The sequence below is a fragment of the Bidens hawaiensis genome, unplaced genomic scaffold (genome assembly GCF_021521415.1).
Source record: "Bidens hawaiensis isolate Kalapana, Puna unplaced genomic scaffold, B.hawaiensis_p1.1 tig00037734_1, whole genome shotgun sequence".
NCBI lineage: Eukaryota > Viridiplantae > Streptophyta > Magnoliopsida > Asterales > Asteraceae > Bidens > Bidens hawaiensis.
Window position 1 is genome coordinate 62,850 of NW_027505504.1, and position 24,525 is coordinate 87,374.

Here is a 24,525-nt window from a genome sequence, read left to right on the forward strand (position 1 = left end):
CATGATTCTGTTTTGTAGATCCTAATTGCATTGTTTTGGGGTGGAATGTGTGGCGCAAAATAATACTAGCTATTGCAAGGGTACTTCTTTATCTTCACAAGAATGCCCCCATTCAGATCATACATGGTGATATCAGACCTGAAAACATTCTTCTAGGAAGAAGATATGAGGCCAAACTCTCAGGCTTTGGATTTGCAAGATGCTTAATCAATGAGGCTGAGTGTGTTGTTAAGGATGTGATTAATCAGACCTCGTAAGTACATGCTGAGAAAATATTAATGCTTTCTTCATGTTCCTTTTTTGAATCTATGCATGGTATATTCTGGACAACATATTGGTGTAGTAGTTACATGATTTTTCTTTCAGTTTTGGTTATGGTCTCAGCATAATGTATCAAAATTGCATATAGCATGTTTGTTTCTGTTCACATATCTTCCTTATAGAATATCGCTATCCGCATATGTGATATGTGACGTGGCAGGGAACACACAGCACCAGAGTATAAGTTGCATGGTCGTCTGTCAACAAAGTCTGATGTTTTTAGTTTTGGCATGTTGATTTTGAAAACTATAAGTGGATGTAGGTCATACAATGGCATTCCCGGTGCTAAGGAAAACTTTCTGCAATATGTAAGTGTGATTATGGATGATCATATCTAAAGGCGACAGTTTTAAATCATTTACTTATGTGCCGGTCGGTTTGAGTAGTGTTGTGTATCTTGAACGGGTTAAATATGTAAAACTAAAAGAACCACTAAAATAAGAGAAACGGGTCAAACATGCCGAAAATTGCATAAAGTTTATTTTTAGTCATGGTGTGGTTCCTTATAACTGGGTTGTTGATTTGTGGTAGGCTTGGGTGAATTGGTGGGAAGGAACATCTTCAGTGATTGTTGATCCTGGAATTGATGAAGATTCAAGTTCCATAAGAAGATTCATCCACATTGGGTTGCTATGTGCTCAACCAATTGCAATTGACAGACCAACAATGGAGGAGGTCAATAGAATGCTACTTAGCAGTTCCTTGCATCCACTCCCTATTCCCAGAAGTCCACAAATTATAAAGGACTTGGCTTGTACAAATGCGGGGACAGTCGAGCAATTCGCGTTGGAGCTAGAACCCCGATAAAAGAAAATGTAGGTCCTCTAGATGGATCTCACAACTTGACTCGGATCAATCTGTGTTGTTGGTTAGCGGAAATCACCAACGACACTCGGATCTCGGTTTTGTTATTTAAAAGAGAGAAAAGATGAAGAGAGAGAAAGAGTTTATTTTCAAAAGTTGTTTCTCTTGGAATTGTTAGAGTTTTGGAGAAATGGGTAAAGTGTCCCTTTTATAGGGTCCTCACTTCTCCAAAGTTTACTTAATAAACCTACAAAATAAACGTACCGAGTACGTAACACACCGACTAAAAGCAAACTAGAATGACATACACAATCCTAAAAACAATATAGAATATTGGCCCTACAGAGAAGGTTTATGAAAAAGGTTGTACCTGTTTATTATAGTTTGTATTGGAAATTTAGTGTTATTTAGAGCGCCGATGTAGGTAATTTACAAGATCAAAGAAGTTTCCAACTTTTACTGTCTGTTTTTGGCAACTTTTGGTTCCTTGCACTTTGCAGAACCTATATTTTAGGAAAGTTTTACAGGGTAAACAATTTGTTGATTAGAATCCGGTTGGTCTATGTGGCGTCTAAGCACCCAATGAGCAACCCTGCATTAGGGAGATTGGTAGTGTGATGTACAATAGTAATTGGGGTACAGTTTAGATACATTTTTGTCTGATGAAATTTATAAGAAATGCACTATCTTGGGAATAGTTCTGACAGTAACTCTTCAGCTGCAACGGTATCATAATGGTATTTGTCGGCAGGGGTGCTAGGACTATGTGAGCGTTCTCCTGTAATCATTTCTTGCATTTTTGCCACAGTGATAGTGAGAGACGAGCAATCAAGCAGCATGGAAACAACTTCCTCCATTGTTGGTCTATCCTCTGCATCTTGATGAACACACAGCAACTCAATCTCCAAAAATCTTGTCATAGAACTTAAATCCACATCAAGTCTGAGATCGATTATACTTGAAACTGTACCATCCAACCGATTTCTCTCGACCTACAACAATTCATCATGTCTGTTAGATTAAAACAGCAATAGTCACCATTCACTTTCTGTTTCCAAATTAAACAAATTATCCATTCATTTTTCACTTTATGACCATATGATTTCTCCGAACACAAGTCATAAATCGAGTCACAAAAGGTATATGCTATTAGTTAAAACGAAGTTGGTTAAATATTGATTTTAAAATCCATGTCGATCGATCATATATTTGGAATACAGATTACCCAAGCACGAGCCTTGACAATCCATAATTATACTTACATATTCAAGGGGAAACACACCATTGGGCATTCTATGTCCGATTATAGTTTCCAAAATCAACACACCAAGTCTAATGCGTGCTTGTTTCATTCTCATTAAAATCGAAACGATTACAATAAAGTGGCAGACAAACGGGCAACAAGCTGCGCCGCAACCCCCTTCTGAATAGCAAAACCAATTCTACTAAAAACAAAGCGTTGGGTCATAGGAGACGAAAAAGTACTATGTACGACACGCTAAACCCTGTTTAGAAAATTCACAGCCTCCGGGGCCAGAAACCCAAATGTATCAAAAGCAAAAGGGAGAAACACATGTTGATTTTCTAAACAGGCCTTCTCGTGTTTGACAACTTTGCCCGATTCGGCCTTCAACGCAGCCTGACCCACAACAAATCCGCGGTCCCTGAGCCCGACAAGAGGAGACACTCTTGTAAGGTCAACACAAGCGTGTTTCCCCCTGCCCACCCAAACACACCAAGACTATACACATCTACCTTGGTTGACACATTTGCATAACACATATACTCCGGTGCCATGTAACGCCCGTCAAATGCATGTGCAGGTATTAGCAAAACTTGTATTATGGAGTTAAACTTCCCTTCTGGCTGCTACAGAAGAACTTTAATAGTTATCAATTATTAATGTTTTTTTTTCCTTTTTGGTTTTTGAGAGAGCCAAAAAAATGTGGAGTTATGTATATATATTGTTGGATGCAATTGATTCAGCAAGAAGAAATTTTTTTAAGACTTCAACAAATAAACATGGTATTAAAAATGCTGGTTCTTCATTCCTAACCTGAGCGCAAAACTCGTAGACAGAAAATACTCTGTCACGTTGATGTATAAATATCTTGTATTCAAAAAACCTGACAATGTGGGCTTCAAATTTCCATCTAAAAGAATATTCCCAGGTTTTACATCACCATGTATGATCGGTATGGGAGCATCCCTGTGAAAGTAAAGAAGTGCCCTCGCAACACTTAGTATTATTTTGTACCGTTTATCCCAGTTCAATAGGCTACACAATGGATCTGTAAAACAGATGTTATGCTAGCTGTGACGGTTTAATTAACCAAAACTAACATATATTAAAAAGTAGAACGTTAGTATAAATTACATATTAAAAAGGCTATCAACAATTGCTGCTTTTTAAAGAACCATGCAGTAATGTAGTGATCTTAAACTTGACTTAGATTTCAAAATGAAATTCATACCAAACATCCGGCAGTCAAAGGTTGCATGCAATCTACAGTCATAGACAAGAAACAGTCTGGAGCTTGTGGTTCTTTCAATGCAATATCCAATCAACTTAGCCAAATTCTCATGTTCAAGCTTTACCAGTATCGATACTTCGTTCATTAAACATTCATATCTCGCACTAAAATAAATTCTAGAAACCACTATACCTTGTCCATTTTGTAACTTTCCCTGGAAAAAAAAACACAAGTTTGAATTTCTAGAAAATTACAGAAATGCCTGCCAACATGTGATAAGATGGATGATTATGTTTACCTTATACAAGGAAAAATTTGTTTTCAGATGTGGAATTCTATTAGCTTCAGAGAATTTTCAGTTGCAACATTAATAGTATCGAAATGAAACCGATGTAACGTTGGGTTTTCACATCCTATTACAAGTTCAACAAATAACATGCTGTTAGATACCTGAGTTATGTATCACAAATAAACAATATTCCATTTCTTCAATTAATTAATACCTGATTTTTCGTCATTGGATGGAAATATAACCATCAGCGCCTTTTTAGCAAAAACTTGCATGCTGGTAGGCTGCAATGTATTGTTGCCTTTCTCTTGTAAGGCCAAAATAGACTCAAGACCGGCCACAACCTCAGCCATTGTAGGTCGTTGTTTTGGATGCTTATGCAAACACCGATTTGCAAGCTGTGCAAAATCCTTTAAACATTTTGGAGATATCGACCCCCTTATTTTAGTATCAACAATTTTCCTTAGCTTACCTTCTTTAATGTAATCTTGAGCCCATATTGCTAGAGCCCATTGCTCCTCATCAATACTTGTATCTACTGCCCGTTTCCCACACAAGACTTCAAACAACACCACCCCAAAAGCATATACATCTGGTCAGCATACCCGTGTAAAAGTAATTAGGGTCAAGATATCCGAATGTGCCTTTTACGCCGGTGTTGATGTAACTGGACTGCTGTTTTTTTCCGGCAAATTTTGGACAATCCAAAATCTGGAATCTTTGTTAGTCCCATTTTGTATAGTTAGTCTTTTGTATTGTTTAAGTTATGTATTTGGGCCTATGGGTCATTTTGTACATTGTTGGGCCACGGTCCATTGTAAAGAAGTCCATTGGGCATTAGAAGTATCTTACTTCTCATGCATGCTTCCCTATAAATAGGGAGCATGCCATGAGAAGAAAGTTGTTGTTGAAGTTTGATATACAAAAGAAAACCTTTTGCAAGAACTCTATCACTTTCTCTCTCTCTCTAATCTTTCTTTTCCTAGACCGAAAATAAACTCAAGATCCGAGACCTCTTGGTTGCTTAGTGTGATTTCCGCTAGCACTAAGTTAGGTTGATCCAAAGACGTTGTTTGATCCACCCGATTAGGACCTACAATTGGTATCAGAGCTTCGGCTCACTAGTTGAGGGTTTTTGGATCACAACCTTGGGTTTTGATCTTGAAAAGAAGAAGATAAGTGTTCAAGTGTTCTTGACAAAGAAAATTATCAAAAATACAAAAAGAATTGGCAACAACTTCGTAAGGTGGTACTTACGGGGGTTCCAAGTTTGTTGGGTTGACAAGTAAATTTTTCGCTTCGCTCAGGCATTGTACCAAACGTCGTACCTATACTGAGAATAGTGGGTGAATCAGATCCCAAGGAAGATTTACTTTTTGGTTTCTTTCGCTTCGCTTGGATCCTTTCGCTTCGCTTGGGTTTCTTTTGCTTCGCTTGGATTCGTTCGCTTCGCTTGAATCCTTTCGCTTCGCTTGGATCCTTTCGCTTCGCTTGGATTCTTTCGCTTCGCTTGAAGCTATTTAAGCGAAAAAGTTAACTGTTTGGAAGATTAAGTTCTTTTGAAGATTTACACCATGGCCAGTACTGATTCAGAATTATTGAAGGGTTATTTGCTGTTAGAAAATCAAGTGGGAACCCCTCAGAAACCTCCTAAGTTTATGACCTTAGATGATAACTTCATTGATTTGAAATGGAGGTTCATGAACTTCATCTCATTAACTGAAACTGATTTAATGAGATGTTTTGAAGTTGGTCCTCATGTTCCAATAACTCGCACTGATGCTGGGGAACAACCTAAGGCACAGGAGAATTATGATCAAGATGATTTGGATAAGTTAGCACAAGATAAGAAAGCATTTTTGTTGTTGACAGTTTGTCTGTCAAATGAAATCACAAAAACACTACGGGAACACAGAAGTGCCAAGGGATTATGGGAAGCTCTTGTTGAGATGGTTGAAGGAAATGCTGAAATTAGAGAAAACAAGAAAGCACTGTTGAAGGAAGAATTCAACATGTTCAACCATCATCAAGGTGAAGCTGTTCTAGACTTAGTGAAGAGGTTTGAGAAGCTCATGGTCAAAGTAAGAGCTGCACGTGTTAACATTCCCAACACTGAGGTGAATCACAAGTTGATGAACTCTTTGCCTTACAGTTGGAGTGTAAACATAATAACTATCAAGAGAACCACAAATCTAAATGGGATGACAAATGGTGAACTAATATCCACTATCAAATCATTCGAAATGGATGAACAGATGAGGATGAACAATCAGATGAATTCTCTGAATCAAGCCGGAGTAAGTACTACATCCTCAAGTGTGCCAACAGCCTTTGTCAGCAAAACCCAACCGAGTGTATATCCCGTGACTAATCCCAAGTACTCACCAACTGTTCCTTCACAATCAACCGCATTTATCTCCACCAGCAACCCATCAACTCCATCCAGTGCAAGTTCGTTTCAAAAAGCAGTTGACAGTGCAGTTGCTCAAGCTCTGAAAGCACATGGAATTTCTGCAATAAAACCTCAAGCAAACAAGCCATCCAGCTATTGTGAAGCAATTCCCATGCTAAATGATTCAAATGTGACACTCGTTAAAGCTTTTTTGTCTTGTCATGAAGAGCTGTTGCAAGGGAATTTGTTACCTGCTCAGTTTGAGATAGGTGATCTGAAAGACATAAATCAAAAGGATCTTGAGAAAATGGACATCAAGTATCAGATGGCCATGGCTGTGTAAAGGGCCACCAACTTCATCAAAACCTACGAAAAAGACAGTTTCAATGATTCGGATCGAAAGCGAATTGGTTTTGACAAGAGCAAGCTTCGATGCTACAACTGTGCAGAGATGGGTCATTTTGCTAGAGAATGCACAAATCCTCCCAAACCAGCAAACGATATACAGGTGACAGAAGTAACTGAAGAAGAGAATGCAAAAGCTGCTGGAAAGAGGCCTGAGGATCAAAAGGCAAACAACTCAGCTCCAAGAATCGGGAATCGTTCACACAAGGGCAGCTCAAGCTCAAGAGCCCTTGTTTCTCAAACAGAAATCCACACCGGTATGGATTGGGACGAACAGTTTCAAGAGCTGCAGAATCCTCTAAATATGGCTAGCATGGCTTTCACTTCAAACGATGAACCCTCTTCATCTTCTGCTGCCGATTCTGGTGCATCACACCTTGATGAGGTAAAACGAAATCTTTGCACAGAAGCATGTGTCAACAAAGTTACATACTATAGATACTTGCAAGACGAAGTTTTGAAAGAAAATGCAAAACTTCGTCAGCTGAACACTGAATATGTAAAGGCTGATAAGATCTACATTGAAAAGATCGAAACTCATCACGATGATGATGCTAATCTTAGACTTGAAATTTTTCGAGAAAAACATAATGTCATTTACTATAAGGACATAATCAATGATTTAAAAGAAGAGATTAAGAATTAAAACTCGAAGTTACTAATAAGAAAGAAATGGAAAAACAAGTCGAAAGTTTTGAGGTAGCATCTGAGAAATTAGATGATTTTATTGGAACCCAAAGAAGTACTAAAGTTAAAGCGGGGTTGGGGTACGACTATACGGCCGTACCACCACCATTCAATGATAACTACACCAGTTTGCCCCACTTTAGCTATAATACTTCTCCGGATGAGGAAATGGCATACGGTGTTGGTAGGATACCAAAACCTATAATGTTTATTCCCGCAGCATCTCAGACTGTTGCTCCAATTCAATCATTTGATAAAACTAACGTCAATGTGTCTTGTGAAGCAGGAAATATAAACAATGGTGATTGTGGGAAAGTTAATCAGGGTCTTAAGCAACATGGAAGATTAGAACCACGTTTTGAGTCATGTGTGGGTCTAACCAAAAGCATTAATAACCCTGTCTGTAACAAAGTTTGTGAATCAATGTTGGATTGTTTAATGTCGGAATCAAAACCTGTATTTTGTGAAACCACTTGTGAAGAAAATTGTAAAGAAGTATGTAATGAAAGTGAATGTTCTTCATCTGATTCTGAGTGTGAAACAATTTTTGATGAAACAAATGTGACTGAAGTTAATGAACAAACAAGTTCTAGTTGCCTATCAACTGATCATGATTTTGAGGACTTACGAAAACAAGAAATTGTCTTTGAAAATGAAAAACCAAGCACCTCGTGTAAATATATGCCTTCAAAGAAAACTTCATTTTCACAGAATACTACTAATAGAAATAGTTCTCAATCTTATGATCAATTTGATAGCACCTACTACTACACTGGTCATAAACCTAGGCAATCAAATTACTTTGCATCGAATCATTCAAATGTGTTCATAGATAGAGGTTTTCAATCCATTAATTCTCCCACATCACCTCACCCCACATATTTCAGTGATCAACATGTCTATGATTGTAACAAAAGAAAATGTTGTTTTGTGTGTGGTAATCCGTCTCATCTTGCGAGACACTGCAAGAACTGGCATAAGCAACAAAGAGACGCCAAAAGCAAGTTTGGTCAGACATTTACTAAGTTAAACGTTCAACCTAAGAAAATGTCTTATCAAACTTGTACCTCAGCCAGTAAGACGGATTCAACAATTAAAAGAACCGACAAACCCAAGAAACCCTTTTGGCTTACACAAAGAGAAAGGAAGCGGTTAGCCAAAGGGTCAGAAGCTGAAAACCCTAAAAACCCCTCTAAACCGTTTTCAAAAGCAAACATAGAAGATGTGACAATTAAACCCAAATCAAAACGAAGGCAATCAAGAAAATCTTTTAAGAACCGAGGGAATCTCAACACAAGTTCCTCGAGTGATTGCACTTCAGATTCGGATTCTCCAAAAGATTACATTTTCAAGAATCATAAAATAAAATTGGGTGATTTTCTGTTTGCTTTTCCCGAGACAAGTTCGTCTCGGGACCCTTCTACTAACTAGCTGCTCATGTATGTAGGGTCAACCTGGAAGACCTGTCAACAGTATTTGGTACTTGGACAGCGGCTGTACCCGACATATGACAGGAGATGAGCCCCTGTTGTTCGACATAAAACCTTTCGATTGTGGACATGTTTCCTTTGCTGGTGACATAGGAGGAGAAATCACGAAACAAGGCAAGGTCTCTAATGGCACATTGACCTTTGACGATGTCAATCTTGTGGAACAACTCAATCACAACTTACTCAGTGTCTCTCAAATCTGCGATAAGAAATTTTCAACTCTTTTCACTGAAAATGAATGTCTTATTCTTAAACCAGGTTTTAAAGTCCCGGAAGAGTGGATTATGTTGCGTACTCCGAGACACAATGACACATACATTCTGGACATGAGAAGCAATTATTCCATGCGGACTGCTTCTTGTTTGATGTCCAAGGCCTCGGAGAACGACTCATCCTTATGGCATCGGCGTCTAGGGCATGTCAACTTTAAGAACCTGAATAAGTTGGTTAAAGGTGACCATGTGAGGGGCTTGCCTGTAAAATCATTTCATTGTGCTGAAAAATGTTTATCTTGCTCTAAGTGCAAACAGCACAAACTCCCTCACCGCCCTAAGATGGTCAATTCCATAAACTCCACTCTTCAACTGTTACATATGGATCTTTTTGGTCCCGTTCAACCAATGGCAATAGGTCGAAAAGCATTGTCTGGTTATTACTGATGATTACTCGCGTTTCAGTTGGACTTTTCTGCTAGGTCACAAGGATGAGACATCCCAGTTTCTTATCAGATTCATTGTGTTGGTTGAGAATCAGACGGACAAACGAGTCAAGTGCATCAGAAGTGACAATGGAACGGAATTCTGCAACAAGGCTGTCAACGAATTCTGTCACAACAAGGGGATTCTTCATCAGTTCAGTGCACCCCACACTCCTGAACAAAATGGGGTGGCTGAACGACGAAATCGTACACTGGTTGAAGCTGCAAGAACCATGCTGTCATACTCCAAACTCCCTTTATTCTTCTGGGGGGAGGCCATTAACACTGCTTGCTACACTCAGAATCGTGTGTTGCTGAACAAAAGACTGAATAAGACAACTTATGAAGTCTTTTATGGAAACAAGCCAAGGGTTAATTTCTTCAAGACTTTCGGTTGTCCTTGCACAGTGCTTCAGTCAAATGTTGCTACAACTTCAAAGTTCGCTGAAAAGGCGGATGAGTGCTAGTTTGTTGGTTATTCCGCTAACAAAAGTGCTTATCGTGTGTTCAATAAGAAATCCCGAGTGATTTTGGAGTCCTACAACATTGATTGGCAAGAACTAAACCCTACCGATGCACACAATGGTCCTGATTGGATGTTTGATTCTGAAGGCTTATTCAGGCAGTTTCGAGGAATGTATGCACCACCTTCTGCACCAGTGATGTCTCCTGTTGTTTCTGCACCAACTCCGACAATTTTTGATCAATCAGTCTTGATGCATGTTGTTATGAAAGGTCTGACAGACATACAGATTGTTGCACCTACAACCGCACTTAATGTTCCACATGTGGCTAATCAACCTATCCCGGTAGTCAATGTGCAAACATCTGCAGAATCTACTGAAATGCCCATTGTCGAAGACACAGATGATTCAGACTCCGACTCATTTATGTCAGCTAACAATGTGGAAGGTGTTCAGACCAATCAAGCGGTGGATCAACAAACCCACCAAATGGAAACTTCCCCAGCTAATTATCCAAGTATAGTTGAATTAGTCCCTACATCTTCTTCTGAAGAAAACGTTCATGGATCTGCTGAGGAAGCTATTTCAGAGGATGTGCAGAATGACACTGTTCCCATTGGAACTTCTCACAGAACTAACTCATCGTTAGTTCCTGAAATTGTCGTACCTTTCTACGACAACTTATGGGAAGGCACCATCGCTCACGAACATTTGGTTGATCAAGATGATGATGCAAGCAATCCCCAACCAAATGCTGCTGTCGATGTAACCACAGTCTTTTATCCCATAGAGAGCCTGACCATTGAGCTTGAGGCAACACCAGTCGTGAGTGTCGAACCAATTCCACAGTTACCGATCCATCGTCGGCATTCGACTGAGAACATCATTGGAGATCCGTCCGCTGGCATCCAAACGCGCAGCACCTCTGGTAACATTAACAGATGTCTTTTGCCTGCTTTATTTCGCAGGTAGAGCCCAAGGACTACAGAGTTGCTTTGAAGGAAAACTCTTGGGTTGATGCAATGCAAGAAGAACTGCTGCAGTTCAAGAAGCTAAACGTTTGGAAGCTAGTGAAGAAACCAGATCACAAGAAACCAATCGGAACAAAATGGGTGTTCCGTAACAAGAAAGATGACAAGGGGGTGATTATCAGAAATAAAGCCCGGTTGGTCGTACAAGGTTTTTGGCAGCGAGAAGGACTTGATTACGATGAAGTTTATGCACCTGTGGCCAGATTGGAAGCAATTCTTATCTTTTTGGCCTATGCCTCGTACATGAATTTCAAAGTATATTAGATGGATGTGAAGACTGCTTTCTTGTACGGGAAAGTAAAAGAAGAAATTTATGTGAGCCAACCTCCAGGTTTTGTAGACCCAAATTATCCTGACCACGTTTCCCGACTTGACAAAGCACTTTATGGTCTTCACCAGGCTCCTCGCGCTTGGTATGCCACACTGGTTGATCATTTAGTGAAGAATGGATACAAGAGAGGCATTGTTGATCAAACTCTCTTTGTAAAGAAAGTGAAGGATGATTTAATTCTTGTTCAAGTATATGTTAATGATATTATCTTCGGGTCCACGAATGAGACTCTGTGCAAGGATTTTTCTGAGATCATGCAAAAGCGATTTGAAATGAGTTCCTTAGGGGAGATGACTTTCTTCCTGGGCTTACAGGTTGAGCAAAAGACGGACGGGACTTTAATTCACCAAGAAAAGTACGTTCATGACATTGTTCAGAAATTTGGATTCAAGGACTCAACTGCTTTTATGACACCAATCGCTACTCGTCCTGTTCTCGCTCCTGATCCATCAGGAAAGCCAGTCGATCAACATCTTTATAGGTCAATGATTGGTTCCCTGATGTATCTCACTGCAAGCAGACCATACATCATGTTCCCTGTTTGCCAGTGTGCCAGATATCAATCTGACCCAAGAGAATCCCACATGACTGCTGTCAAACGTATCTTCAGATACTTGAAATGGAGACCACGTTTGGGTCATTGGTACCCAAAGAATTCTCCCTTGGAACTTCATGCTTACACCGACAGTGATTATGGAGGATGCCACTTGGACAGAAAATCCACATCTGGTGGATGTCAATTCCTGGGAGATCGGTTGATCTCATGGCAGTGCAAGAAACAAGTCACTATGTCTACATCCACAGCCGAAGCCGAGTACATCGCCCCATCCAGCTGCTGCTCTCAAATGATTTGGATCCAGTATTGATGTGTGTCTAATAACCCAATAAATATGACCCTCACAACTAAGCTTTAATATTAAAACGAAAATCCTAAAACCACACACAACCGGCAAGTGTACCGATCGCAAGTAGTATAGACTTAGGAAGTCCGAGTATCGAACACGTGGACACGTCAGAACGCTAAAGATCACTAACCCTAGACAAGACCTGCCTTAGAATAATAATTATATTGATTTTTGATTTTTAACTACTTAACTGAACTAACTAGACTGACTAACAAAACTTACCAAAAAATAGAAAACTTAACGGGAAACAAACTGTGTTAACTTAGGAATGGAGAAAAACGTCTACCTAGGTCTGAATCAAATTGTAGGCCTAACAATCTAATGGATTGGATGACTTCAAGAAACCGGTCCCTAAAGATGACACGACTAAGGATCTCTCGGGCTCACTGGATTACCTCTCGGTCTCACTCAACAAGCCTAAACTACTCAAAATCGCCTAAAACGACCAAACCGGGAAATAATTGCTAACGTGTTCTAATGAAGGATCACCTCTCGGTCTCACCAACACTCGACCCTAATGGTAATGAATACTACACAACCAAAGATAGAGGAACAATTCAACTTAAACCAAAATAGATCAACTAGTCGCTCAAAACACCTAAACCTGACAAGAAACGAACTCGCTCTGGCGCAATCCTTATTCTAGCATGCAAAGGCAATGAGACAACCCTAACTTCCTATCACCTCTCGGTCTCAAGAAAGGTGTTTAGCCGTTGTACTCTATCCAAATAATCACGCAACAAAACCCTACGGTTGTTCCTACCGCAAACAAACCCTAAACACAAAGTCTAGAATCAAACAATGCACCGATCAATCAATACAAAACTAATCAATCAACACACGAGGTTTATGCAATGAATCACCAAAATTTCCAGCCCTTAAACACAATCTATTTCATGTCTAAATCAAACTTTACAATAGCAATTCAAGTCTATCAATCAAACAATCCAAAAAGCTCATCAAACACTAACAAGAATCATCATTCCTAGGTAGAACTAACAAGTTTAGCCAATAATCATCTTTGGACAGCCATGAACATTAAATAAAAGCATCATTAAACTCATCTTAAACATCAATTCAAACATTCAATAACCAATACTAATCAATAACAAGTCAATATCCCAAGTAATTGCAAAACTACTAATCAATTGAACAAGTAAATCAAAGTATATGAACAATGAAAATGATGTAAGGATATGAATGAATTCCGGGCTGTTCTTGGCTGCTACAACTGATGAAAAACCTTCCCAAGGCTTGGTTCTTGTGTCTTCTTCCTTCCCTAGCCGTCACACGATCAAACCCTAGCCGAACAACACTTTTTTCTTTCTTCCTCCCTTCTGCCCTGCTGCGATCGGACCTGTTCCAGCAGCTTAGGGTTTTTATTTTTTTTATATAATATAATATAATATGGTCTTGGGCCTCCATGATGCATACGGGTCGGGCCTTGAGTTGTTTACTTGAAAACGTATGCGTAAAATGCTCGTAGAATGCTCGAAAAGTCCCGGTTTCTTCCTTTCTTTTACCCAAAACCTACAAGATTAATAAATGTATGTAAAACCTATCTAAAACGAGTTAAAACATATAAAATATAATATAATACGTAGATAAAACGTGCGGAAAATACGTGTGTTTTACAACACATCAAGCATCAGCTGCTGGATTACGGTTTGAATTTCTATTGATCAACGATCAAATGTGATAATGAGGCGGCCGTTGCTATTGTCAAAAACCCGGTCCAGCACTCAAAGACTGAGCACATTGACATCCGGATACATTTTATTCGTGATTGTTATGATCGAAAGCTTGTCGACATAAAAGGAGTCCATACTGATTTTAACTTTGCTGATCTCTGTACAAAAGCTTTCAGTAGTGTCCGATTTTTGTTTCTCGTTGAGTCATTGGGCATGATTTCCTTTCGATAAATTTTTTATTGTCTATCTTTTAGTTTAAAACTGTAAATATTTTTCAAATATGTCACACTTTTAGAGGGAGAAAATGAGTTAACTTTAACTCACCAAAAAGATTTTAAATTTACTCTCAGTAAAACAAAACCAAGTCATTTGACTTAACAAAAAGATTTCATTTTTATATTTAAAGAAAATTCAAAAAGAATTGTCCCGTTTAGAGAGAGCTCCTACTTAGAGGGAGTCGGATAATTAAAATTTTCAGATTTTGAGAATTTGATCCGACTATATGGAAATTGATAGTACATTGGTTTGTAATGGCTCTAGCGTGTTAAAAGAATAGAACAAAAGGCTCCAAGGTCATTCATTGATGTGTAGGTAGGCTTGACAAACTAGTAAATGTCAAGTGATATAAACTTAAATTCTTGCCGGTGCTAGTGGATATACGAGTATGAAGAGGTTGCATGACTCCGTGAAGTCATATTCATGAAGGAAAAAATGTAACTACACATGTCATACCCAAGCCTCTCTTTACCTGAACACAGTCGTCTTATGAAAGTCAGTGTCAATTTTCATTGAGTCAAGTAAAAAGTCAAAGAAAAACAAAAAAGTCAGAAAAGAAAAAGAAAAAGGGTCAGAAAAGGAGTCAGTCCTAGGAATTTTAACTTCTGCTTTATTTCTTCATTTATTTTCGACTCAAGCCTTGGACTTTCTATGTTTGTAGTCATACAAGATTTGATCGTTAAGGCCCTGAGTCTTCTGCTTTGTTTTATTTTCTTTCTTTTGTTCAAGCCTTGGACTTTCTCTGCGCGATAATATGGTATTATCCGACCTGATTGTTATGGCCTGAACTTCTGCTTTATTTTAATCTTTCTTGATCGAGTCAAGTGTGCAAAGCACAAAGTGTCATGTGTATTGTGTACAGTGTACAGTAAGTCAGTTAATAAGTGTACTGTGATCAACTAAGAAAGGTTTAAGTCAAGTTGATGTGATATGTTAACACAAAGTAGGCCTGAGATATGATGGAATCAGTAACATGTCCGATTAAATGGGGACCACATACGCACCGTGCCTAATTGTACCCAAATTGTATCACTTTTGGCATCAAAACACTTGTCAAGTTAAAAAGAAGGACAATATCTAAAGTCAATGATGAACTTGTGTCACAATAATTTCAAATCGGAAACGCGATGTAGAGCTTTGCAAATCAATATGATTCCATATTGTGATCATTCTTTGAAAATTAATCAAAGAAAGTACTATGTAAATTAATATTATTGCTTTTAACTTTAAGTTTTTTTTTTGTTTTTTTTTGTTTTTTTTCTTCTTTAAGTTTAATTTTTATTTTAATTTTTAAAAATTTTTTATTTTAGTGTCTTCTCTTATTTTTTGTTTTAACAAAAGAGATCGATCGTGCAAATGTTAACAGTTATGTACCAACAAAAGAAAATATCATAAACAATTTAGTGCTTGGATTCAGTGGGTAAATGTTTTTCGGGTTTGAAAATGCAAATATTTTTAAAGACCGAGGACTGAGAGTGCATTTTCGGTGAATACTCACGATGTTTTGACCTTAGCGCGAGATAGGCTGACCCTATATATAAGGGAAACCTAAAATATCTTTCACTATTCACCAAAATCTTTTAACTTTTCACTCTCTCCTCTCTCTCAAATCTTCAAACACAAAACCCAGTTTTTCTTCAAATCATCAAAGCATCCGGCCCTCATAATCACAAATATGTCGTTGAATTCAGAGTATCCACCTTCGGTATAACATCAAAACTTCATAAATCATTCATCTTCAAGTTTTCTGGGTTCTCATGGATCGGGTCGATTCATAATTGATCTTCATATAAATTGGTTCATATGTTATGATTAATCTGTTTGTGGACTTATAAATCTTGAGTATCATCATTAATTATTAGCATTAGGGTTGTTTGTACAAAGTTTGTAGATTTAAGTTTTTGTTCATCTATTCTTAGGACAAATTGACCTAGTAATCATAAGGGCTTCAAGTTCAAACCCTCCAGAAACCTAATTCGCATAGAGGCGATCTTGAGTAAAGTGAGAAATGGATAAAAGGGACTAAGTACAGGTTTTTTGCTTGAAGGGTCTTTCGCTTCGCTTGTCCATGCGAAGCGAAACACTTTTTGTTTCGCTTCGCTTGACCATGCGAAGCGAAACACTTTCTGTTTCGCTTCGCCTGACCATGCGAAGCGAAACCCTTTCTCATGCAAGAAAATCTATACTTAGCAAAATTTTTCAGACATTTCAATACATTGCAACTGATCTGTTTTTACTCAAACACACTGTTTGGACTTGTAGACTGTTTTGAACTTGATCTTTGTACATTTTGATCCTATTGACTTATAAATTGACTGAAATTAACTTATTAACTTATTATATCTAGAATGTACATAATGCTAGTATTTAATCTAACTTATCTAATATTAATGTCCATGTACATATCTAGTTTGTCTTGGTCTGTCTTAATGGTGATTCTCGTGATCTTTTGATTTTAAACTTCAGGGTCATAACACCTTTTGTGCTCTAGCGTTGCCTAAAGCAAAGGGTGACAAAGTGTTTACTCCTATGGTCAAGGAGCTCAGGCAATCACCCCTTTCATATGCCATCACTGCAGATCCATCCATCTACTACAAGTGGATCTTAGACTTTTGGGCTTTCACCAGGGTTGCAGATGATTCTCTGTCATTTACAACAACCGTTGCCAGACAAGAATTGACTATCACAGAGGATGATATTAGAAGGGTGTTGAAGATCGACGATATGTCCGATTACAAGTACGAGAGAGGAAACAAAAAGAAGTTGGAAGAATTCGTTACACGGATGGGGTACGATACGGAATGGAAAAGTTTGGAGAAGAGCCATCTGTCACCGTATTGGAGATTCTCTTCCAAATCATTACTCACTGCTTCACAGATATTCGAGGTGGTTTTGACAGCATGAGCTCAGATTGGGTTCGAGTTATGTACGCACTGACCAACAAAGAGAAGTTTAATTACTCAAGACGTATATTCTTGTGCATGCTTGCAAACATCAAGAGTGGGGCCACATGGTTGATGTACCCAAGATTCGTGCAGTTGTTATTGGATGACATGATCCCAGACATTCAAAGGCCGGGATACAAGAAGGCAAAATACAAGAAGTCACACCCTGAGCCGTTTCATGTTCATGAGATTAAGAAATCAGTTTTTGGTGTGTTGCTGAGCACCAAGGGCAGAGGTCATCAGTACACAGGACCACGACCTGGGCCCAAGTTTGGTTTGTTTGAAGAGACCGAGCCTGCTGGGGAAGAGGCGTCTGGTGAAGGAGAAAGTGATGAAGAACCCTTAGTTGAAGGTGGTCAAGATTCGTCCGATGAGCCAGCCGAAGATCGTACAAAGGCCAAACATGATTTGAAGCAAAAGATGGCAGAAAAGGGCAAAGTAATAGAGCTTGAGGAGGAGGAAGAAGACCAGCCGCTCCTAAAGCGTTTGAGGAGACATGAAGACTCCCAGAAGTTAACCAAGTCTCATGTCAAGTCTCCCTCACAAGACAAGCCCACAGACCAACCAAAAATTACCAAAGAAGCCCTAGCTCAAGCCCTTAAAACCCTAGATGTGACCAAATTACAAATCCCTGCCCTTAAACCACCTAAAACCAGAAAGAAATCCAAAGCCAAGAAAACCAAGACCCTACTCCATGACTCACCTGAATCCTCACCTGATCCCTCACCTACAGACCAACTATCACACCCCCCGGCCGAAGGCGGAAACGCCGGGGCGTGCGTAGATTGAAATCATGCACATGGTATTAAATGTAAAAACTCCTATGAAAAGAAACCAACGAATTATTCAAATATAATCCAAATAGAAAATATGACATAGCACTTTATTCATTCAACTTCTAAGTCTGACTCATGCCCTATATGAAACTTCAAGAATCTTCATAACTTAATTTCCATCACCTGAAAAACATGCAAGAGTGTCAACTAAAAATAGTTGGTGAGAACATAGGTTTTAAAAAAAATAAGTTTTATGTTGAAAACATTCCATATGTGTTAAGTTACTTTGTATACTTTAGTGATTACAACCAAACCTCTGACACGTTTAGCGAGTCGTCTAATCCACGATTAGACTATTATGTTTAATGTTTAACGATCGTCGGATTCTGAACACACAGGCCACTACCCGAGGCCTGATTGGGCGGGTCGGGCCAATAGATCTATCATCATACTACCACGGGCTTAACAAGTTAATGGTTGTACATGCGATTAAGTATACACTTGTAATAATCACACAATGAATATCATGAATAAAGCTTGAATCAAATAACATGTAAAACAAATTGATTATGCATGTTTCCACCCCGAAGTATAAAACGTTTAAAAGCATGTAAAAGGGGCTATGAACTCACCTTGCTTGACGGATGAACACGAACACGAGCAAGAGTTTGTTGAACCGGTTACGGGATGCCCTAGATTAAGTTTGATTTTTAAATTAGTTAGAGTGTCGCATACTAGAATGTTCTAAACCAAGAGCATGACCTCCAGCAAGTTGATTCCCAGGTAAGAGTCACGGGTCCAATGGGATTATTTACGCCATTCTTGCCTTAGACAGAACCGTTTGCTTGTCAGATACATACATACCCGGTTTATACTCTATTTGTATACTAACTCAAAATGTTTTAGAATGGTTTTCATTAATAATAAAGTACGAGGTTAAAAGTGTAATATCATATAGTTTGGGTGTTTAAGAAAGTGTAGGATTCAAAGTGTAAATATTATAGTTTAGGATATTTATTAACATTTATGAAAGTATAGGGTTTAAAGTGTAAATATTATAATTTAGGATATTTATTGACATTTATGAAAGTATAAGGACCAATTATGTAAATATAATTTTTAGTTATGATACTTTATGAGTTTTTTTTTTCTAAAGATCATAAGAATATTCATAGTTGTTCATGAAAAAATTATAATTTGATCCAAGATTATGAGAAAACAATTATGATTTCTTGGAATAACATGATCATCATAATCTTTTAGAGCAAAAAGTAAGGGTTTTATTAACACTTTATGATGATCATGGTGAGAGTATATGAACAATTATGAAGATTCAAAAGAAAACTCAAGAACATAGGAACAAACTAAAAGAAATTCAAAAGAACAAGATCAAAATCAAAAATATATGAAGAACAACTAAGAAAACATGCAAAACTTACTTGATTATGCTTAGAGAGAATGAGATTTGGTGTGAAAAAAATATGAGAATGAGGGCTCTATTTATAGGCCAAAAGTTGAGGTTTGAATATGATTTAGATAGAGATAAAACTTGTTTAAAACTTAAGAGATAAACTAATTATAATAATGATAATGATAATAATATATACAATAATAATAAAAAATAGATATGTGTGTGTGCATTCAAAAGTGCACGGCACTTTTTATTTTATTATTATTATTATTATTTTGACTTTTTTTTTAAATTATAAGAATTGGATAAATTTAATTGTGGAACAAGGTTAATATAGAAGGTTCTAGAATGCTCAATTTTTTAAATCAAATGATTAATTTAAATACTTAGGATAAAAATAATAATAACAAAATATTTTGTTACATGTTATAAAATATTAATCTAGGCATTCCGGTTCAACGTGTTATATTAATGATTAAGCACGGTTATGATGAAATGAATATATGATCATATAATTACGCATATAAAGAAAATGTTATTCAATAAATGACACATAATTCAACACTAATAAATGTAGACGATGAAATTAATACGAGCACAAAAGACTAGCGTTTTTGCAAGAAAAATCCATAGATGTTACACCAACCAATTCCAACTTTCTTACCTCAAATACCTTCCTCACCACACTCACCACCTCAACAACAATCTCAACCTGAACCTACCCAAGCCTCGACACCACCTGCACAACCAACCTCATCCATATTCACTTCCTCAATTTTTAGCTCCCCAATACAAACTACAAGCATATGGAGCAAAACCATCCTTACTTCACCAACCCAAACCGTCACACCAACTACAATACAACCAACACCACTCACCACTATAGCCTCACAAATCCTCACTCAAGCCATCACCGTACCCTTGCCAACCACCTCACCACCCATAACAACCACAACCCCACCATCCACCATTATCTCTCCCAAACCAATCTCACGAGGGATGTCTGCGACACCTCCAGTGTACGTTGATCCTATCCTCGATAGGATCGTCGCACTGGAGGAATCAAACGCCAAAAGGGCAGAACGAGAGATTGCCCTCCTCAAGCTTATCAAGGAAATGAAGCAAAAGGCTCTAGAGGACGAGAAGGAAAAGGCGGACCTAAGGGAAAGGATACGGGTGTTGGAAGAACAGAAGGCAGCAAGTGATGAAGCTGCTGAAAATCAACGGTTATTGACCAATACCTTCCACACCCGCATCCAAAATCTTCAGACTTTTATGAATCATGAGGCTTCCGAGAATGCTAATCTGAGAGCCGATCACGCTAGACTTGGAGATAGATTGGGCACACTTGAAAGAAATTTACCAAGTGCTAGTGCTCTCAGAACAAGCATTAACAAGAAAATTGAAGATGCCACAAGAAGGTGGGATGTTGAGAAGGAAGCTACAAACTCATGAGTTGCTGATTTGGAGAATCAACTCGCTTCCTCCACCTCTCTTGATTTGCTCATATCAGACATGGAAGCCATCAAAGAAAGAATAAAAGAACAAGAGCGTCTGAATGAGCTACAGCTCAAGACCAATGAAGAGATGGTGAGCAAGTACCAAGCGGCCTCAGACCTAATGGGCATTCAGGAAGATGAATTTCATGGTCTGGAGGATAGGCTTGATGCCGTTTTTAGAACTTGGAGAATGTCTGGTGAGACTTCTCAAGTTGATGGATCGCAACCTGCCGCAGGTCCTTCTGTGACCATGTGAGGAGTACAGGTTGCTGCGACAGAAGGAGAGACGACTGTTGGTCGATTAGTACAACAAGGCGGCCAATCTAGCGGTGTTGGTGGTGGATATGATGGTGACGAAGAGGATGATGGAGATGAAGAGGAGGATGATGAAGATGAAGAAGATGACGACAACGATGACGTCCATGACAACTTTGATGATGATGATGACGATGGTGGCAACGGTGGTGGTGGAGATGGAGGAGCCGGGACAGCAGGAGGTGGAGGTGGAGCTAACACTCAATCACCTCCACACTCTCAACATGATACTCAAGACCCTGCTAACCCCGGCTCAGCCAGCAAAGTCAGAGAGGATGATTCGATACTTGACAGCTTATACAAAGATCTCATCTCTCCGATAGACAATACAGGTGTGATCACTGACTTTATTAATGCAGGTATGAGCTTTGAGGAGTTCATCGAGGGAACTGAAATGGAGAAGGCGGTGAATGAACAGGACGATGACATCAATTACTCGCCAAATCCGGATACTCCTCCCGCTCAAGTTTCAGAGGCTCCTGTAACATATCCTGTCCCTGCACCACCACCAAAGAAGAAGCGTAAGACACACATTGTCACGAGCTGTGCATCTTCCAGCGTGCTCAACTATCCATATCACGACGACTCGCTGATCGTATATGCTAGATATGATCAGCGAAATAAAGTTTGGGCCATCAGACGCTACAGCGGGGATCTCATTTATCTTACCCATCACGAGCTGAAGACTCTACCTGAGCTTGATCTGAATTACCTTTAGAAAGCTTTAGGTCCTGGTGCTACTGGAAGTACGCTAGAAAGTTGGGTCCCGAATTACCTGCAGCGTCAATCAAGAGTCAACTACAAAGACTTCAAGCCAAATAAGGGTCGCAGGTACAGGAACCCAAGAGAAATAAACCCTGCTACCGGAGAGCCTCACAAGATGTGGAGATACAAGGCGCCGAAAGAATGTCACGAGATCTATCATGGCAAGCCTTATCTTCCCAACACTCTCCGAGACTTCATAGATTGGGAGTTCGATAACACAACCGGCGAGGCCGTTATTCACTGTCGTGGTATGCACGAGATCAGAGTGTTTGACAAGCATGAGCTTATGGGACTACATGTTGAAGATGTGAAGAAGCTCTACAAAAAGCCGTTGGGAACCGTCGAGGATCTAGGCTGTCAGAATACCGACCGGATAGTGGAAGCCTTCAATAAGTTCGTGCGTAGACTTGTTGAAATTCCACTGACCGAGGACGAATGCCTGATATATGACACCGACGGGTTTCAATACTAAAGACTAGAGGGAGATTGTTAGTCACATTTTGTATAGTTAGTCTTTTGTATTGTTTAAGTTATGTATTTGGGCCTATGGGTCATTTTGTACATTGTTGGGCCACGGTCCATTGTAAAGAAGCCCATTGGGTATTAGAAGTATCTTACTTCTCATGCATGCTTCCCTATAAATAGGGAGCATGCCATGAGAAGAAAGTTGTTGTTGTTGAAGTTTGATATACAAAAGAAAACCTTTTGCAAGAACTCTATCACTTTCTCTCTCTCTCTCTAATCTTTCTTTTCCTAGACCGAAAATAAACTCAAGATCCGAGACCTCTTGGTTGCTTAGTGTGATTTCCGCTAGCACTAAGTTAGGTTGATCCAAAGACATTGTTTGATCCACCTGATTAGGACCTACAATCTTAGCTGCCCAATTGTCATGTAACAATATATTGGAACTTTTAACATCACGATGTATAACTCCATGCTTAATACCCGTACCCGTGTGAAGATAATCTAGCCCACGAGCCGCTCCAATGCATATTGTGAGTCTTTGCCCCCAAGACAGAGGGGTTTGGCATTTGTGGAGATGTTCTTCAAGGGTTCCACGTGACATATATTCGTAAACAAAGATCATTTCTTGCCCATCATTGCAATAACCAGTTAAAGACACCAAATGACATGCCTTAGCTTAGAAAGCATATTCACTTCTGCCCAAAATTCCAATGCTCCTTGATTAGAGGTCGAATCAAGCCTCTTTATGGCTGCAGGCAAAAGATTCGAGCCATTAATGATGTTTCCTTCGTAAACCTTGCCAAACCCCCCACGGCCTATGACCAACGACTCATCAAGGTTTTGGGTTGCTAGTTGAATCTCAGAATATGTAAACCGTCGGCACAGTTGTGACGACTCTGAGGATGATAATGAGGATTCAACCTCGTGACTGGTAGGAACAAACATAGTAGTAATAGATATGAATCAGGAGGATAATATGTAAACAAGATATATGGATATGAAGTATGATTATAGTGTGATTTATAGAGGAAATTATTTATCCTATCAAGAATGTACTAAATACATCCAAGTCAACTAAAGACCTTCGATCCTTTTTTTCTTTTTTCTTTTTTTTTCTAAGAGCATCTACAACAAGAAACTCATACCAATTAACCGTCACATCATCACCACATCAAATTCCAAACTTTACTCAAAAACCTCATTTTTCTATACAACAGCAAACATCCACAAACTGTCACATCATCACCTACCCCTAAAATAATTTAATCAAATAACTTTTATAACAAATTTATTTTTTCGTATATATGCAAATATTAAAAAATATATAATTAAAATAAATAGAAATCTATAACTAAAATAAAGCATTTAAAAATTTTAAAAAATTACTTTTGTAATATTTTTTTTAATATTTCGTAAGTGTTGATTTAAATTAAAGAAATAAATAGCGTTCTTATTTTAATCTTATTTTAATGAGGGTTTTTTCTTGACCGAAAGACAAGTGTATCCTGATGTGATGAATTTAACCAGTAACTTATTTAAAGGATTCATTAACCATTAAAAAAAATCTTCTTAAAGATTAACACCAACAAATTCTTTAATTAACCTTTCAGTTACCATTTCTTTTTGTTTTTTTAAAATTGTGTATTTATGTGGCATGTATATACACAAATTAGTTATTTACAAACTGTTTTCTTGTAATGAAATGAAAATAAAATAAAGGTTTCTTTATTGGTAAGTGGTCCACAGGAAGAAACAAAAAGAAAGAAAGAAAAGCAATTGCCTATTAATTTATTAATTATTACATAAAAAGAAGAGTAGATTCTATGTGGAGTTTGCTTGTAGCTTGTAACTACAACCAAGCTCACAACAATAAAGTCCAGCATTCTTTTGTCCATTAATATCAATATCCAGCTAGTTTCGGACGGTGCCAATGTGGCACCGTTGTAGTTGCTCTAAAGAGAGCAATAAATGTTGTCCACATCATGCGGATCCAATTGGTGGTTGGAAACACGGTTTCTATTAGATTGGGGATTAATATAGTTTAGATACGGTTAAACCTGTTGTACACCATGAGCTTACCTCTACTTCGTCC

The 24,525-nt window shown here is 38.4% G+C and overlaps 2 protein-coding genes and 1 pseudogene across 2 annotated transcripts in view; 2 read left to right on the forward strand and 1 right to left on the reverse strand.

The window, feature by feature from the left end:
- Positions 1 to 17: 17 nt before the first annotated feature.
- On the forward strand, positions 18 to 2,191 carry LOC143613597 (cysteine-rich receptor-like protein kinase 17). The gene is made up of 4 exons (XM_077087264.1): positions 18 to 253; positions 482 to 629; positions 853 to 1,136; positions 1,476 to 2,191. Exons 2-3 carry the CDS (start codon positions 552 to 554, stop codon positions 1,126 to 1,128), a joined length of 354 nt encoding a protein of 117 aa, XP_076943379.1. The 5' UTR covers positions 18 to 253; positions 482 to 551; the 3' UTR covers positions 1,129 to 1,136; positions 1,476 to 2,191.
- LOC143613584 (putative serine/threonine-protein kinase PBL7) lies at positions 1,636 to 23,378 on the reverse strand (annotated as a pseudogene).
- The window catches only part of LOC143613595 (mannosyl-oligosaccharide 1,2-alpha-mannosidase MNS1-like), a 96,563-nt gene continuing 91,624 nt past the window's right edge, over positions 19,587 to 24,525 (forward strand). The window contains exon 1 of the mRNA XM_077087263.1: positions 19,587 to 19,607. The gene's annotated coding sequence lies outside the window, so the exon portion shown is untranslated. The remainder of the gene's footprint in view (positions 19,608 to 24,525) is intronic.

Bases quoted from the DNA above. Each gene is read 5' to 3' on its own strand.
- LOC143613597 (XM_077087264.1), top strand. From the start codon at position 552: ATGTTGATTTTGAAAACTATAAGTGGATGTAGGTCATACAATGGCATT. The intron at 630-852 runs GTAAGTGTGATT...GATTTGTGGTAG, and splicing joins AGGAAAACTTTCTGCAATAT to GCTTGGGTGAATTGGTGGGA.